The 18,882-nt window shown below is 35.1% G+C and overlaps 1 protein-coding gene across 1 annotated transcript in view; it reads right to left on the bottom strand.

Annotated features, from left to right (window-relative positions):
- The window catches only part of LOC149805083 (serine/threonine-protein phosphatase 2A regulatory subunit B'' subunit gamma-like), a 116,112-nt gene that overhangs the window by 10,333 nt on the left and 86,897 nt on the right, over positions 1 to 18,882 (bottom strand). The window contains exon 12 of the mRNA XM_089947202.1: positions 3,664 to 3,791. Coding sequence (XP_089803328.1) covers positions 3,664 to 3,791 — 128 coding nt within the window. The remainder of the gene's footprint in view (positions 1 to 3,663; positions 3,792 to 18,882) is intronic.

Genomic DNA, 18,882 nt, shown 5'->3' with positions numbered 1-18,882 from the left:
TTGACAGCCAATTTACTTCTATCTATACCAATTCACTTCAAATAAGTATTATGCTATAGTTGAAGTGTAAAGTCAAGCAAGTGTTTCCTTTTTTACATTCACATATTACAATCAAGTCATAGTTTCTCTTCTGTAGTAAACTTTATTGAAACTAAATCCACATATGGTAACTCTAAGATAATTTTCATTCATCTGAAGAAATAATATAATGAACTAATAGTATAGTGCTAATGTGTATCCTGACCTTGCATGAAATTATCATATACCATACTGTACCTCAAAACAAGGGGCCCAGAGTGGCCGAGTGGTCTAAAGCGCTCTCCATTACCGATCACTGCCATCTCACCTCTGTCTGCACTGGTTCGAGTCTCAGATTCAGCCAATGTGGGTATGTGAGAAAGCTTGCCAGTAGCTTCTCGTGGGTCGGTGGTTCTTTCTGGGGTTTCCCGGGTTCTTCCTCCACCATTAATAGCCTATCGTGTGCTGAAAAATGGCATTAAACCCCACAACAACAACAACAACCTCAAAACAATTATAGCATTTTGGCTTAATACAAAAACAACACAACCGTCATGGTTATGAACTGACTTTATTAACTGTTTCTTAATAAATGAATCATCTTGTATTATGGTTTAAAAGAAATCAAGAGTTTGAGTTTACTCCATTCTCACCCTCCTTAGTCAGCTGATAAAAAGCATACTCATCCCTGGTGCCGTACTCCAATGTAGTATTATCAGGACCTAGATCGGCCATTACAATAAGTTTCTTGAAACTGGTGAAGAATACTAAAAAGTACACATAAAATGTTCTCGCTTGTAAACACCACATAACCATTGAAGCTTGCTATGGCAATCAGAATGAGAAGTATTTAGTACAGAATAATGTTAACAAAAAATTCAAATTGTGGCAAATAATCTGACACACAGATAACCAGCCCCATTAATCTTCTTTTTGGTGACATCTATAAATGGCTGGTATCTTGCAATATAACAATATTCAGAATGATCAATATTGGCCCATACATAAATCTGGTAGAGGCGATCAGTTTTGTGAAAGCCTTGTTTTCTAAAGCTTTAAAAAATATACCGAATAGAGAACTGAGTATACTTAATTCACCCAGAACTGTCAATCTTTATGCATAACTGCACAGATGTAACATACTGGTGCTTTACAAATTCATTCATCCATGCTGTATTGTAAGGATAAAATCTGCATTAGTCACAGTATGTGCAAAAACAAAAAATTACTGCCTTGATACAGACCAAAAAAACCCACCAACATGTATATGGTGACAATAATTCTGACTCTGGGATACTGACCTTGATACAAGTCTATAGCCAAGGTCACAAAAGAAAGATAAAAAAGAGCTTCATATGCATTATTTTAAATCTGACATAAGAAATAAATTTAAAACAAACAGTGACATAAAGGTGGAAAGACAAAATGAGACAGATAAAAAGACAGACAAACATGCAGATATATATATATATATATATATATATATATATACACACACACACACACACACACAAATATATACAGTGTGATCCCACTATAACACGGTAGTTGGGAGCCATAGAACCCGACTGCATTAAAGAATGAACCGTGTTATAAGCAACCGGGTCAGTTACCTGAAGAAAATGTACCCCACAAAAAATTGTGGTGGGTGTAGGTAATAAATGTGGGCAGTAAAATACGTGCTTCATCGGTACAGTTACCATCTTAAACTGATGCATATTAAATGAGAAATACACCTGTAGTGAAAACAGAGAAGACATATATAATAGTTTACTTTATTTAGAGAACCGTGAATTGGTACATATATGTGAATCCTGTTTATACATAAATGTCTAATGTATAGCATGAATAGAGTATCAAGAGTATCAACACCGTGTACTCACCTGCGCACCTCATCATATACACTGAATTCACAATACAAGTGATTCCATCAAAAATATGCACACATACACATAGCTCTAAAATATTCAATAATTTTGTAACAGGGCATATTGGTCTGAATTCAGTGGAAAAACATACCACAAGCACATAACGAATGACGAAGCACATTTACTTTTCAGTACGTTCCAAACTGGTAAAAGTTTGCATTTTAAGCTACTGTTGGTAGTGTTCATAAGCATAAACTTTATCCCTACAAAAAGGAAACTTTCACAGCACAGTTAACGTGTTCTAGTCATGTTGGAAAATGCAAAAATCCACATCACTTTAATTTAAGTTTGGTACTGACTTCTTTGAAGAAAAGTTCTTTGCTGTTATTGAAAGACTGTAGTCGGCTTTCTTTGATGAAGTGTGCATGCCCTATTGAAGTCACCGCTAAAGGACAGCTTTGGCTAACCAAGCAAATGCCCATTTCTTATTGTGGCGGCAACATCAAATAATTGTATTGCATAACTGAGACTGGTATTTTTTTCATTTGCTGAGTACGTTTTCATAACAGTCGGTACTTCAAAGGTAATCTGTTTCCTTTGAAATTTCAGCAAAATATGTTATCTGAGTACATTTTTAAAAAGGAATTGGCCGTTGTTTGGACTATTCTAGTTACTGTCCCTCCATGCCTACTGAATAAACCAATAAGAAAGATGTATTATTTTTTTTTACATTTGTGATAGCAGCGTGATGCTGCCTTCTATGCATGCATCTAAAAATTAACAAAGGGTCAATGGATGATAGAGACACAGGTGTTCTGATGACAGGGATTATTACAGAAAATGCGAGTGTTCTGAAGGATTTAATTCTGAGTGAAAAGAAGAGGAATTTTACTTGCCATCCACATACAAATGTCAGTCTTTGTAAATATATTAATTACTAGCGAGTGGCCGAAAATCCAATTAAAGATAGATTATGAGACAATGCCTCGACCGGTTGATCTCTGTTACCAGAAATGTCAACAACAAAAAAGCGGATATGTCACAATATACAGAACTCATGCTAGATGTCAAGATAACCGGATTATGATATAACAATGTACTGTTTAGATGGTTTGTCAATATGGACAAAGAATTTATGTAACAATAGATAAATTTCAGTGCATTTTATATCCAGTTTGCGGCTTCCTTTCATGGGGCCTTTGAATTTTTGCACTCCAAACCAATGGTTGTACATTTATATAAAAGTTTAAACAGCCAACAATGTCGCCAATAAATTAATAAAAGCCACATGGTATGTCTTGCAGCCAATAAGAAAAAAACAATCTGAGTTTGTGACATTGACGAAGAGATACGCAATCCCAAATAAACTTTTTATGCGGGTTTTTTCTCATACTTTTAGGAAGAAAAAAAAAAACTTTTTCATGTACAAGAAAAATACATATAAAATTTCAGAAGCCAAGCCACAATTGGCTTGTTATTATTCATATGCAATCTCTTCCCCAAAATGACAACAAACTTATTACGGTTTTTTTCGTACTTTTTAAGAAAGATTTTTTTTTGTGCACAAGAATAATACATAAATTCATGTATATGAAATTTTGGGAGCCACGCCATGACCATGTTATATCCAAATTCATGTTTAATGGAGCGTGCTATAGCAGGGTCACACTATATATATATATATATATATATATATATATATATATATATATATATATATATATATATATATATATAGATATAGAGAGAGAGAGAGAGAGAAAGAGAAAATTAATACCAGCTAATTAGATCTTCCAATGTAATCCTGAGAGGATCTTTTGGCTTGACCATATCAAATATTTCATCCTTCACATCTTGGAAAGACACTGGCTCCTGTCCATGGAGTTTCATCTGATCCTGAATTGCCTGTTAAAGAAAAGAAAATTAAAGTTTTATCAAGCTCCATTTAAACTCACTGTTCTGAAAGTTAAACATGGGTTATCATTTAACAGGGTTTGTGTAGTGGGGATTGATTCAGCTGTGCCAAGATGAGCTCAGGTATCAACCTTTGGGAAGTCAAGAAAATTAAATATACTGATGCAAACCATTGAGTTAAAGAAGTGGTCCTATTTACATTGAATAACAGCCTCAGGTTTATTTTTGTTGGTGTTACTGGCTTGAAATGACTGGTGTATATGAAAAACAGATAGCCAGAAACCCAATTCCTTGCAAACCCTGTCCATGATAGCTGATTTTTCTATCTTATAGAGAGAACTCTACAAGAAATCGTGTATGAAATCGTGAGCTCATGTAAGAGTTAAATGAAATATACTTATATCCATTTAGACAAGGGCATGAAAATATAATACACCATAGCACAGTTTAAAAAGAGATTGTAAAATCACACTAAGCTGTGTTACAGAAATAAAGAATGCACCCAGAGGACATGAATGTCCCCACCAATGTGGCACAGAAGAGGAACCCATGGCTCAGGATGCAAAGGCAAACATATATCAACTTTTGATGGGGGGAAGGTGCTTTATGTCTTATTTATATTGAACTCCACAGCAAATCTGGCTCATATTCACAAGGTCCTCCAAAATTTTTGAATTGAAACCAGATTTGTGATGTTGAGGAAGTTGACTTAAGTATGTATGTACAGAGCTGAGTAACACTATATGTTCCTGAGAAAGAAAATGTTCTCTACTTTCTCATATTTTGAGCGAACAGGGCTCAATTAACCTTTGCATACCATCAATACTTTCTTATAAGTCCAACTGCAAAGTGCACAGACCCAGACCTGTCATCACATGATATACCAGCAGACCTTGGTATATGCAGTTTGTGAGGTGTATGCAGCAGAACAAACAACAAAGACCCAGATCTATCATTGCATAATGCACTAGCAGATCTTGGTATATGCAGTTTGTTAGATGAAATCAACAGAACAAACAATATCGACCATGACCTACTGGCACATTATGTAACTGCATATCAGGGTCTATGTAGCATGCAGATGGACACAACTTAATTGAGTATAGAGCATAAACTTACAAATTAGCCATAAAAAAACTTAATCAAATCAAGTGAAACAATGTATAGTAAAACCTGTCTTGAAAACCAATGCTATGAGAGGCCACCCATCTTGAGAGACCTCAATATCAATGCACAAATTTATAGATTATTTAGCATTATGACCTGTGATAAGAGACCACTTGTCTTGAGAAACCATAATATTTTGGCAAAAGAGGTGGTCTTTCAAGACAGGTTCTACTGTATTTGTAAATTAAAATACTGTCAGAGAAGAATCTTTTAACTGTTACATTTGTTCAAAGTAAAATTTGTAATAGCTACAATTTTATGGTGTTTTAGTGAAAAGCTGTTCTTTCTCATATAGGATCAGATTGTGCAAGTGCAATTATACAGTACATACAGTTCATGAGAAAAAAAAAGTAAGACTTTCCAAACTGTAGCATGTGCAAACAAGGGTTCTGCATAACAAGCCCTTCCGGCAAACCCTATTAAGATAAGTGTTATATGGATTTCCAAAAATTTTATACAAAACAGTTTACCTTACAATAGTTGATTAAACAAGATCACAATCAAAACCGGTACATCTACACCTTGCTACTTGTATGTTTGTCAATGTGAAAAAAAAAGAAAGAAAAGAAGACAGCATGGCAGACATTATAAAAAAGAGAAAGAGAACAAGAGTTTAATATTTTAACATTTGGAAAGAGACAACAGCTTACATGGGTTAAGCTTCAGGTAATATATTAACATTTAATTTGCAAAAGCAAAAGGAAGCAAAATTTATTCTGATCCAAACATGATTTAATAATTCAGGGTTACTGACTTAAAGTATTTATGCTAACTTCCTCCCCTGATTAGTTGGTTTACCATGCAACAAAAAACAATCACTAGCTGATATAAGTCTCCAAATTTAGATGAGTCAGTGTTGGCATGCACAACACTCCACACAACAGCATGGTCACACATCTATAGCCCTAGAAATATGCATTTCTATTTTATCAGCTGTATGTATGTAATGTATGTATGTATTTATGTGTGTGTGTGTGTGTGTGCACATGCGTATGTATGTATGTATGTATTCAATCCATTTATCAATATATTTTAGCCAAGTTCACATGTTGAAAAATGTTAAATCTTCAAGTCAAATAAATCCATTGTAATATTCTAAGTATATCAATCATTTTATTAATCACTCTTATTCATTCTGATAAGTACCATTGTTTTATTTATCTCCCCATGTTAAGGATAATTACATCTATTAATTTCATAATGACATGATTGATTAGTTGGCAAACTGATTGATTGATTCACAGATTAATACACTGTTTTAAAAACAAGTTTTTAAAACTTAGATTTTGGCCTTTATATATTTCTGTTACGCAATGCATAATCAATATTTAAGAAAATAAATTGTGTATCCATTGATAAAAATATTCTAAACTAATTCATAGAAATGTAACATGCTAATGCAAAAATGGTTAAGACAAGAAATTTTTGGTGAAAATCAACCCTCATGAACTGTGGTGAAAAAAGAATGATTCAACTGGTCATTAAAACTATTCATTGAAATGTTATTTAAACTTTCTGCACCAACTCTGAATCCAGTTTTTTTTAGTAGTATCCTTAACTCTCTCAATTACTTTAATGAAAAAAAGCACCATAATTAAAACACCTTGCTAACCCCACCACCTGGAGACTAACAACTCAGGACCCATTTTGATTTAGATTGCTACATTGAGGATGATAACTTCTAAAGTATTAAGCTTTTTATTTTTTAAAATATTCACACTTTTACATAGCTACTTTTCCACATAGCCCAAAATCACAAAGAAAATAACAAATTGTTTTGCATATTCTTGCACTATCTGAGCTGAACTTCAACATCCAAAGTATGCATATATGTATGTATGTATGTATGTATGTATGTATGTATGTATGTATGCGTGTCTATGTATGTATGTATGTATACATAAGTATGTGCAAAAATTACCCTGTCACTAATTGCCCACATAAGAAAACTGAATAATTATTTTAACAAATCATCAAATTTGCACCAGGTTCAAGATCACAGACTTTCCTTGGATACCTTTTGTTGACTGCATCCTTTTCTTTCAAGGACTGTTATTACAGCTTTTAAAATTGTGTAAGAATTTGTAATCATCACTACTTAATAAGAGACTGAACTTGCAGCCACATATTTTTATGTTCCACAGTTTATATTTAATATGATAAACTTTGGTAAAGAGTGACATCATATCAGTGACACCATAATGCAATGGTCACATCATTCTGAATTGTGCAGTAAGTGTTGATTTTACAAAAGTGGATTATATTACAGCATGAATGCAGACTTACAAACACCAGTAGATACATGATCATATATGGTACAATAAAATTCTGGTTAAATAGCCTCTGCTTGTACAAGTATCATGTTACTTACCCTAGGGACATATGTTTATCCAGAGTAAGTCTATGGCTTATCACAGGATAAAGAACAAATACTAGTAAAATCTTATCTTTCTCATCTGGAAACTAGATTTGTTTTGATGAAAAACATGTCCCAACTGCAGACCAATCAATGTCTGTGTCCAAAAACTTCAACAATTTTGAGCAAGAGTCTCTCAAAAGGGTCTGATGCCCTCTCTGAAAAGAATTTCCAGGAGTTCAACACCAGACCATTTCTTCTTTTGAACTGATGAGTCCTGAAAAGAATATCTTGGATATTCTTAAGTGGCAAGATTTTTGGTGACAACCCCATGCCAATATGACCATCCATTCAGGAGAAAAGGTGACAAGATTTTCAATATGTTCATTGTGACAGCAATCTGCAGCACACCATTTTCATTTAGTTTGGTTGGTTAGTAGTTATGGGTTTATTGCCATTTTTCAGCACATGGTAGGCTAAACATGGCAGCTAGTATATTTGATGGAGAGCAAACCAATTTTCATTTAGGACCAACTGGATATCATAAGGAGTGTTGGTGAAAACCCTATGTTGATGTGACCATTTGTTCTGAAGTACTAGCAATAAAGAGATTTTCAGGATGGCAATGGTGGTGGCCATACTAAGGTCAGATTGGTACCATTTTCATTTAAGATCAACTAGACAAAAGAAATCTTTCAGTGATAAAGTCCTTGGTGATATGACCATCCAAGAAATAGTGATAAAAAAATTCTCAAGATAGTGGCAGCCAAATTGGATATCCTTGAAGCACCATTGTGTGTGCATGTGTGTGTTTCATGGATATCCTCAAAGAACTTTATGATGAGTAGAGATAACAAACTTGTGCTAACTGATGATGAGGTGATGCCATCCGATAGGCCATTTTTATTTACAACCAACAGCACTAAAAATGAGGAAAAAATTATATAATGGTATGAAACTTAAGCATTTGTCTACACTGTCCTTTTGCTTAAATGTGTTAACAAGTTTTATCTGGAGCATTGATTCTGAATGTTGAGATGCAGCTGACAGAAAAAGAAAACATTTTTCCCTCCACAAATCCAACATAAATCATCATGCTGCATCCTTTTAGAAGCTGCCCAATGACAAAAGAAGGAAGCCCATGGTGCTGCAGCATTTGGTCCCACCATGTCTAAATGAGCCTTCAGATCCATGAAGTAAAAGCTGGAGAATGTTAACTCCTAATTTCATTCCATGGCTTGTATAATGTCAGCTAGGGAACAGTTGTATTCAGATGCAATACTTGTTGTGATTGCCTTAAGTTCATGAGCCAAAATGCATTGCAAGTTCATATGATTTATGGTTAATTCTCTGCAGAATGGATAACCTATTGTATCCAGATTAAGCCTGTGCTGAGATAATGTCCTCACATTCCGAGGTAAAACAGACAGGATCTCCCTTGTACCAGCTTGTTCTTTTCAGGTACCATTGAATAGCTCATACTAGGTCCTGCAGATGACCTTTAGTTGACGGGTCCAGGCTAGAAAAAGGTTTTATAACGAAAGTCTGATTGCCCATGACCAGGAGCCTCTTCATGGCAATTAAAGCAAGACCATGATGAGTGACACTGATCCATCCTGTAAGAACTGTAGGTGGATCAGGTAACTGACAATGGAATGCATTTCACTGATTTTAAATGCTGTTGCTAATCCAATCAGGAACCCGATCTTATACAAGAGGTGCACAAAATCAACAGTGGTCTAAATGGGCACAGAGTCAATGCCTCTGGACATGTGACATAAAAATTAAATGATCAGAGAGGTCTTTATTTTATCTTATATCCTCTCTTCCATGCTGATGCAGCATGTCAGAAAGTGTTGAAAGAAAGCCTTATGCATGTATCCAAGAATCAAATTAGGAAATTAGCTAATTTGAGGACCTAATGCCTGAGAACTGTTAGTTTTTGAGGGATTGCTTAATATGATCCAGACATGCAAGTTCAACAGCTCTGGATTGAAGTGATATGATATATATGCATATGATAGGATGCAAACTTACCATAACAGATTAACCCCTGGCAATGAGTTAACATGGCAGGAGGTAGTAGCCTACTGCCGAGCTCTGTAGCATCATGGTCATGCATGATACACTAAAGTGGGTGGTATTATCAAAAGGTAGACAGATGTAGCTCTACAATGATACCAAATAATCTGGAATTTCTAGTTGCACTACAAAATACAGAGGGAAAAACCTCATTTTTTTAAACCCAAAATTCGCTTGTGGTCAGAATCCGATTTTGTGTCTGGATTTTAGACTTTTTGGTCTCAGATCTAAGGCAAACTGGTATGAACTGCACACAGACAGATGAACCTTTGCAAAAAGTAGGATAAGATGAGCATTTGGAATAAAGAGTGGTCTCCATACAAAAATAATGGCTCCGTTTAGCAAAAAAAAAAAAAAAAAAGAACTCCAACTCCCTTCTGCTCATGCACAAGCCAAATAGCCAATGAAAAACGATGTTTCTAACACATCTTGGCAGTATGTTACTGGACGATCACCTGGAAGTTGGTGTTTTCGGATGTATTCAGAAATAGCTATCAAAATGTGTTTCCTACTCAAATTTCAGGCAAAAATGACAAAAACCTCCAGGGGTTAATGTGTTAAGAAAGGCCCCAAGGAGACTGCTTATACAGGTAAATTCAAGGAAGCATTGGTATCTGACTGCCACATTTGTAGTTGGGGAGCATTTTGCTCCCATACATGATTAATTTTAGCTGAAAGGACTGGATTTGCAGGGCATCAGTAGTTGTTGTTGTTGGGTTTAACGCCATTTTTCAGCACACGATTGGCTATGCATGGCGGCCAGTATTAATGGTGGAGGAAGAACCCGGGAAAACCCCGAGAAGAACCACCAACCCACGAGAAGCTACTGGCAAGCTTTCTCACATACCCACATTGGCCGAATCCTGGACTCGAACCCATGCAGACAGAGGTGAGATGGCAGTGATCCGTAACGGAGAGCGCTTTAGACCACTCGGCATCAGTGTACTCCTAAGGTATTAAAATTCAGTAACATGTGACTGTGCATGAGATGGATTTTTAATGCAGCTTTAAAAAAAAAAAAAAAAAAATTTGTCATATCACTGTGACGTCTTGCAGTGTGGCAGTTTAAAGGCGATGTCCAGAACTGGGGCATCATGTCCCGCCCAGTCACAATATCCTAAAACCATGTCAACCAGTTCTAATGCAAACATCTTAATGCTGAGTGCCAAGCAAGGCAACTGAAAGTACTGTTTTTATAAGTCTTTGCTATGGCTCAGCCAGGGTTTGAACCTGTGACCTCCTGCAAATGTGGCAGTCACTCTAACCACTAGGCCACCAGAGCAGTACTTCAGTTAAGAACAAATACTGTACAGGAATTTAACAGTATACAAATCTGTTTAATGTGAACATAAAATATATTACCGAATTGCTGATTTCACATGATTTTTATTTAATTCACAGGCAATGTGTTCAATAATGACAACAGTTTTATACTACTTATGAAAACAGACTTGAAGCAAGGGCTACTGCAAACAATGCAGACCAGATATGCAAGTAAACAGTATGCAGGTATACATGTATTTAGATCAGGATCCAAAATGCTTGATCAAACTTTACTTAAGATTCTGCAAGTTGCCCATTTTTGTTAAAGGCTTTACCACAAACATTATTAAAATTCACCTCTTTCAAATGTAGTCCCTTCAAAATCAGCATAAACATTTGCTAAATTGAACATTATTGAGTCCAAATGATTTAGCTATATTATAAAGGTAGACAGTATAAAATAATTGTTGATTACTGGTAGTATCAGAGCAGTCATTTCTGGACTAAAGTATTTAGACAATCAATAGAGCAAGCCCAATTACAAAGGGGGCTGGTTTAGGAAAGTTTGCCAGTCTGCATGCATAGTTTGGTACCCATTTCCAACAAGAGCAAGGGGAAAGTGGTTGCCCATACAAGATTCTTAGATTCTTCTGAGATGAACACTTTCCAGAAACTCAGGTAAGACCCAAAAACACAGACAACTAATTCAACTCCCACTGATGTAAATGACAATACTTGCCAAATTACCATACTCTTGTGGTACGCCTGGAAAATCATGATTACATCTTCTGAACTATCTATCCAAGTGGAAGCTTTAAAAAAAAATTAAAATGTTGCGCTGCTCATTTTTGAGATAAATTCCCTTGTAGGTGACCATTATAAAAATCTGGCCAAGTGAGATCTCCCCACTGTACAAAATATAACATATATATGTCATAAGAATCTGTTGTACAATCAATATAAAACAAATACCCACATAAATTGAAATGTGTTTGTGGAATAAGGAAACCCCAACCAAGGGCCTGAAATAACCTGCATGTAAAACTTAACCAAGGTGGGACAGGCAGACATAAAGATGGATGGACAAGGCAACACCATTACTTTTGGACAATAAAAACTGCAGAACAATTTGTAAACATTGCATAGTAATTTACTCATGCCCACACATTATGCATGGTAATTTACCCATACCTACATATTACGCTCTATATTGCTGCTTCATGTACATTCTACTGAGGCCAAGGTGCCCCAGTAAAGTGTCAAGAATATAATGCATTATTAAAATTACAGTGTGTCTTAAAGTATACAAAATAAATTTTATACATAATTTTCAACAGATTTTTTAAAGAAATATTCATCATTAGTTAGATATCATATCCTATTAATATTTTAGCATAAAAATTTGATCGGTCATTGTGGCCCTGTACTTCATTGACTTACTGGATTTATAACAATGCCTGTCCCTAGATACACATCACATCATTACCTTCCCATGTTATTGTCCTATAAAAGCACATAAATTAATTTTACCTTTCTCTTCATGTTCAAATTGCATTCAATCATGACCAGACCTGATAAAAACAATTTCCAAGAAAGCAATGATCAACAAAGCAGTAGCAAAACTCAACAACTAGTTGACAGCTATAATTTCACGTAAAAACGGGTTAAATCATTGGTTCCCAACATAAGTTTGTGACCCAAATCAGGGTCATAGGGTGTCCACAGTAGGGTCACAAAGGATGATCAGAAGAAATCACATCGTAAGCATGAAGGTTGGGATGTCCTGTTGGTTGCATAAAAAAATAAAAAAGGTCAGGAAGCACTATTTTAAATTATTGTATTTTCTACAACACCAGGTTACATGGATTTTTAAATTTGTATCTTAAAGATGTCACTAAAGACAAATCTAAAAATATTTGGAAAAAGTTCTCTAGGATAAAAACAGTTCTTTAACAGCAAGGGAGAACCAGGATATCTGTAAAATATGTATGATGCAACATGTATCAGATATACTGGGATCTTGACAGTTGTTCTATTAGTTACTGCTGCCTTGTTGTGTCCTTGGGAAAGGCAATTAGGTCTAACTCTCCTTAGCTCCACTTTCCTTGGCATGACTGTGCCAAAAATCCCATTAAAAACACCAATCAACCTTTTCTTTTAATTCATAAGGCACTTGTAGATCAATTCAAAACATGGACTTTTTCTGACATGTCAAGACATCTTGCTCCCATTTCATTCATTGTGCCAGAAGTCCCATTAAAAACCAACTACACAACCTTTTCTTTAATTCCTCCCTTTTGAAGGCATGGTGGACTCATGAACTAATCCATAGCATCACCTTTTTCTTACATATCAATCAATCTTTTTATCTCATTATCTATCAACTGAGAACTGCTGCAAGTAGTTTGATAATGTAATGTAATGTAGGTCATCCAGTGGGAACTGTTCCCACAAAACGAGCTAAACTATAGGAAAACTGAACAACTTTGGGGTAAAATAACTCGGAAAGCACTGAGTTTGCTCAAAATTTATAAGTTTTTCCTTTTGAGTAACAATATCAAGTCCAAACAATTTCATGATTTCTGATAAAGTATGAGTAATATTCTTATGCAAATGATTATAGCCTGGGCTTAGAGCAATTTTGGAAACATCCCTAAGCTCCAAAGGAAAAAGGCTTACAGGACAATGACCTTTACAAAACAGACTTCCCATTCCCCATTATCCAAAGCATATGGGGGGGGGCCCCGAGTGGCCGAGTGGTCTAAAGCGCTCACTGTTACGGATCACTGCCATCTCACCTCTGTCTACGTGGGTTCGAGTCCAAGGCTCGGCTAGTGAGGGTACGTGGGAAAGCCTGCCAGTAGCTTCTTGTGGGTCGGTGGTTCTTCCCTGGGTTTTCCAGGATTCTTCCTCCACCAGTTATACTGGCTGCCATGTATAGCCTATCTTGTGCTGAAAAATGGCGTTAAATCCTAGAACAACAGCAACAACAACCAAAGCATATGCCTTGTTCATGGTTGAGAAAACAAAGTTATATTGGTGTGAAGCATGCATTACAATATCGTTTATAATTTAATGAAACTCTGCTTCCCATACTCTGAATGCATTACAATATTGTTTATAATTTAATGAAACTCTGCTTCCCATACTCTAAATGCATTACAATATCGTTTATAATTTAATGAAACTCTGCTTCCCATACTCTGAATGCATTACAATATTGTTTATAATTTAATGAAACTCTGCTTCCCATACTCTAAATGCATTACAATACTGTTTATAATTTAATGAAACTCTGCTTCCCATACTCTAAACGCATTACAATACTGTTTATAATTTAATGAAACTCTGCTTCCCATACTCTAAATGCATTACAATACTGTTTATAATTTAATGAAACTCTGCTTCCCATACTCTAAATGCATTACAATATCATTTATAATTTAATGAAACTCTGCTTCCCTTACTCTAAGTACCAATACAAAAGACATATAAACCATAATACTATCTCATGTACTTATATATACATGCATACAAAAAAAATCCTGTATAAAGCTACTGGACATACCAGTAGCCTGAAAACTAAATAATTAAAGTCTGACAAATTTCAAAGTGACAAAAGAAACTGGATAAGATCCAATAAGGAATAAACAGAATAAAAGAATGTGTCTTGTGTTACCAATAAAAAATAAAAATCAGAAGTAGCTAATACATTAACAGATAAAAAAATTTAAAAGCTTTTTGGTTCAATATTGAAGTTAATGAGTACAACTGTACAACTTTTTCCACAAGGAGAATGTCATGTTCCCAATCAATTACTTTTAGATTTATTAAGTAATTGATCAGACCAACAGGAATTTCCCTGCAAACAAATCTTTAAGTTATAAGAAATTCTACAAGAAAGGCAGTACTAGGGGGCAAGAAGTGCTGAAAGATAGTAAAAACTAATCCTGCATGGCCAAGAAAAGACTAGCACAGTGGTCCTCTTGTAGCATCTACTTTACTAATGGGAGCATAGTGCTAGTGGGCGGAATAAGAATCTAATCTATTACACTGAAGAAAAACATTGCAGAAATCTCTTTATTTTACATAAATTATACAGAGAATATATATATATATATATATATATATATATATATATATATATATATATATATATATATATATATATATAAATGATATGGTGAGAATTAGTATTAATTAATGAATACTGAAGAAGAGAACAACCAACTACTGACTGGACTTGCAATAAGACATCTGAGCATTTGATCAAACCCTACAACTGTTAATAATGAAACTTTCATTTTAATAATTTTTTGTGCATTTTCTATTATTTGTTTCATTAAAAACTGTACATGTTCAAAATGAAAACATTTTGTGTTTGAGAAAATGCTTATCATTCTAAACATCTTGCAAAATGTCATTTTATTACACAAGTAGAGATCACACCAACCTGCTGTTTAAATTATATCCAGTAAATGTTACAATTCATAATTACTGAGGTGGGTAACTGTTTATAAAAGAAATAAGACAAAAAATTGTGCAATATTTGTGTCTTAGGTGACCAAAAGTTTCTGCCTATTATATCTTGATGCAAGTCCTTTCATAGACATTTATTTCTTAGGCTCTATCTGCAATATACTTACAGAGGCAGGTATGTCGATTTTCAACCTTTTCATTAAACCCTGAATAGGTGCAGAAAATTAACTAATTTTGAAATTGTACATTTCACTTGATGAAATTAAAACCCAGATCTTCTTGTCAATGACTCTGTTATTACTAGAGTTTTAAAAAAATGTAGATATCATTTTAACCGAACAAAAAAAAATAATTTAAATCTGAAAATAAACACTGGTTATTTATTGTGTTTCTTGGATGACTGACTTTTATAAAGTTACCTGTTCCGTATGGATAAGTGATACATATTTTTTCTTCCATAATGTAATATTATATTATCTAACTCACAGTAAAAACAAAATAAAAAAATTGAATAACATAATAATGACACAGCAAGGTCAATGACTTGCAGCAAGCTTTATACCCAATGTACAAAAATTTCCTGACCAAGAGTGACAAGGTTGAGTACACAGCATACAGTGTCAAATTACTGTTAGGTCTACTATGATCAAAATGGGTATTAATTCAAGTCTGCTATGCAGACAGAGCACATGATAACACCTATCTCATGTTTAAATTATTTCTCTCATACTAACACAGCAGTCAGGGTACACTCCTGCAGTTATACTGAGAAATGTGATATATATGAAAGCAGGATATATTGAGAACAGTAAAATATACAAAGCTGCAGTATTGCAGGCACAATTAAAATCTGTCAAATGATGGTGATTCTGAAAAGGACATGAAGATATGAGACTAAGTTTCACCTTGTTTTCTTTCAATTCTTCTTGTTATACATATGTATGATTCTGGTCACGGGGTTCATTGTAGTACCACGTTATATTCAGAATCACGTTACAAACTGGCATGTTACAATGGTGTAAGAGCTATATTATGAAACATGCCTCACTGTAACACAAACTTGGATATATTATAATCATGGCTGTGCATATGAAATTAACAATAATTTCACCAATTTCTTGAAGAACTACAAAGTTTAAGTGCCAAAATAAACACAAGTTCGATTCAACAATTTGGCAAGATGTGTTGTGTTCTTGAAGAAAGCAATTTTCTTAATAAATTATGTTTCTCCAATAATAATTACACCATCACAAGATATTATGATAATTTTCTTTGCTACCTCCAAATCCTGCTAGACAAAGGGAAGATTAACTCCCCTCTCTACCCAATTCGTAAATACTGTTGTACCAGCTTTAAACCAGTTTTATACTGGACTTGAGCAACACTTTAAAGGATGCTCCTCTTGCAGAGAAGGATGGGAGGACTTATTTGTGATGTGATCAGGCAAGTAATACTTGAGAAACATAATCTACAAAATAAATTGGCGTTCTCCATGAAATACATTACCTGATCACATAACATTAGGAGAATGGGTAAGAGGAAGGGGAAATACTGTGCATCCTACCTGTATCATCCAGTAAGAGCATGTTTGCTCCACTAAAATATGAACTTCTCTTAATATTAGTTTAGCATAAGAAGTGACAATTTGTTTATACACATGCACATGAGATCCCTGTGGGATTCTGCACTTGTTTATTGTCTCACCATTAACTGTTTCCCAGGCTAATCCAGCAAAAATGGAAAATTCATGTCTGGGTCAAAGGCTGTGCTTTCATGAATGGGGAGTGATCGCTGTCTATGCAGCAACCACTAATGCACAGAGTCTAAGTTCTATCCTCTGCAAGGCCATGTCATGCACAGGTAAACAAGAGAAAGCCTGGGAGCTTTAAGAAACTACATCACCTAAATGATGTCCTGGTTGATGCCTTCTCTGAGGCATGAAATGATTCTTTTGATGCATTTGGGAGAAGGATGCCAAGCTGATATGTGTTAAGGGATCCATACCTAGATGGACCAAACTATTGAAAGGGACAAGGTCCAACTTCTCCACAATGATTATCCACCACACAATAAAAGTAAGGTTGTTCATGTTGTGACCCAAACACCAAACTTAAAGAATATTTCTGTGTTTTCATGCAAGAACATCGCAGTAGACATCCTGAACAGTTAGTGAAGCCCCAAGGACTTAGACTGGGGTCATATGAACTAGTATATGGAAGTATGCATTGGATACATCAAGACTGATCATGTACTCATTGCATATCTAACATAGGCTTCAACTGCAATTGGATTTCAAAACCAGAATGTTCAGGAGTAGTAGCGCTGTATGTGCAGTATTTGTATTATCTACACTGCCCTTTACAAGCAGAAAAATTTGACTTTTTTGTGAATATCGCCTCTTCATGTGAGTGCTTGGGAGTTCCTTCATAAAGGTAGGAAAACAATTGTGAAGGGGTTCAGATAACAAAATTTGAGACCCCCCATCCCCGATATGGTTTGGATCACCAATTATTTTGTGATAATGACTGGTTAAAATCTGACTAAAAGGGAGTAGTCTAGCACCCCAGGGGGTTGCCAAAGGGCATGGGTGATGGTGTATCACTGACCATTAACAAGAGGTCTGGGGAAGAAGCTCTTGTGTTAATGTCATTGTGACTGCTCCAAGAAATGCCTTGCAATTTTTGCAATCTTAAATTTATTAAAATAAGATTATGGATTATGAACTGTCATCATCATCATCTAAGTCTACAAAGGCATAGACCTTGTAAGCAGAACTGACTAAGTTGACAGATGGCATTCTGATGAAAACAAAATCCTCCAAATTCTTCTACTGCTCTGAACTAAATTCCAGAATTTCCATTGTCAGAACAATATGTTCTGGCATTTCCATTTCAACACCTTCATTAATGGGAAATGAACCACTGGATATGCCATCAGTAGTGACTGCACTATGGAATACTGATTTGGCACTGACTTGAACCAATTTTATGATAAAATGGTTATTGTTGTTATAGGGTTTAATGCCATTTTTCACCACAAGATAGACTATACATGGTGGCCAATACAAATAGTAGAGGAAGAACCCGAGGAAAACCCGGAAAGAACCACCGACCCATGAGAAGCTACTGGCAAGCTTTCTCACGTACCCATACTGGCCAAGCCCAGATAAAATGGTATCTCTGGGTCTATTTCACAGGCAGTTTAACTCCATACTAAGGTACAGTATATGAGGAATAACAAACACTGCCTGGAATGCCATCTAATAAACTTGATCTGTTACAAGACAAGGAGTGAAATGGAAACTGAGGTATCATCCTGTGTAGTGCTTCACAAGTATAGGAATGTATTGATAAGAATGCATTCTTAACTAGAAAATAAAGGGGACGAAAACCCGGACCTGCACAATTTTATTGTAAATAGAAGAATATATAGTAGTTTGTGTAGATAATCTATCCCGACTATTTGTTTCTTTGCATCTATTGTATTTGCACAAACATTTCATACAAAATATTGTCCTGTATTACGAGATCAAACGGAAAGAACCTGCCCCGAATTTGTTAGCTCCCTTCCATACAAGCAGGATGTGACGTCATTTGAGACGATTAACGTATAAGAGTTGTATTCAGTTTGTGCAGCGAAGTGTCAAGTAGAAACAAGATGGTTCAATGCGCAGCTCTAAATTACGTGAATAATAGCAGTTCTGGAACAGTCCTTAATTATTTTACTCTATTTTTT

Source organism: Sinohyriopsis cumingii, chromosome 2 (genome assembly GCF_028554795.1).
Source record: "Sinohyriopsis cumingii isolate HCF-2022 chromosome 2, ASM2855479v2, whole genome shotgun sequence".
In the NCBI taxonomy this organism is placed as follows: Eukaryota; Metazoa; Mollusca; class Bivalvia; order Unionida; family Unionidae; genus Sinohyriopsis; species Sinohyriopsis cumingii.
Note: the sequence above shows the minus strand (reverse complement) of the source record. Positions and strands in the feature narration are given on the sequence as shown.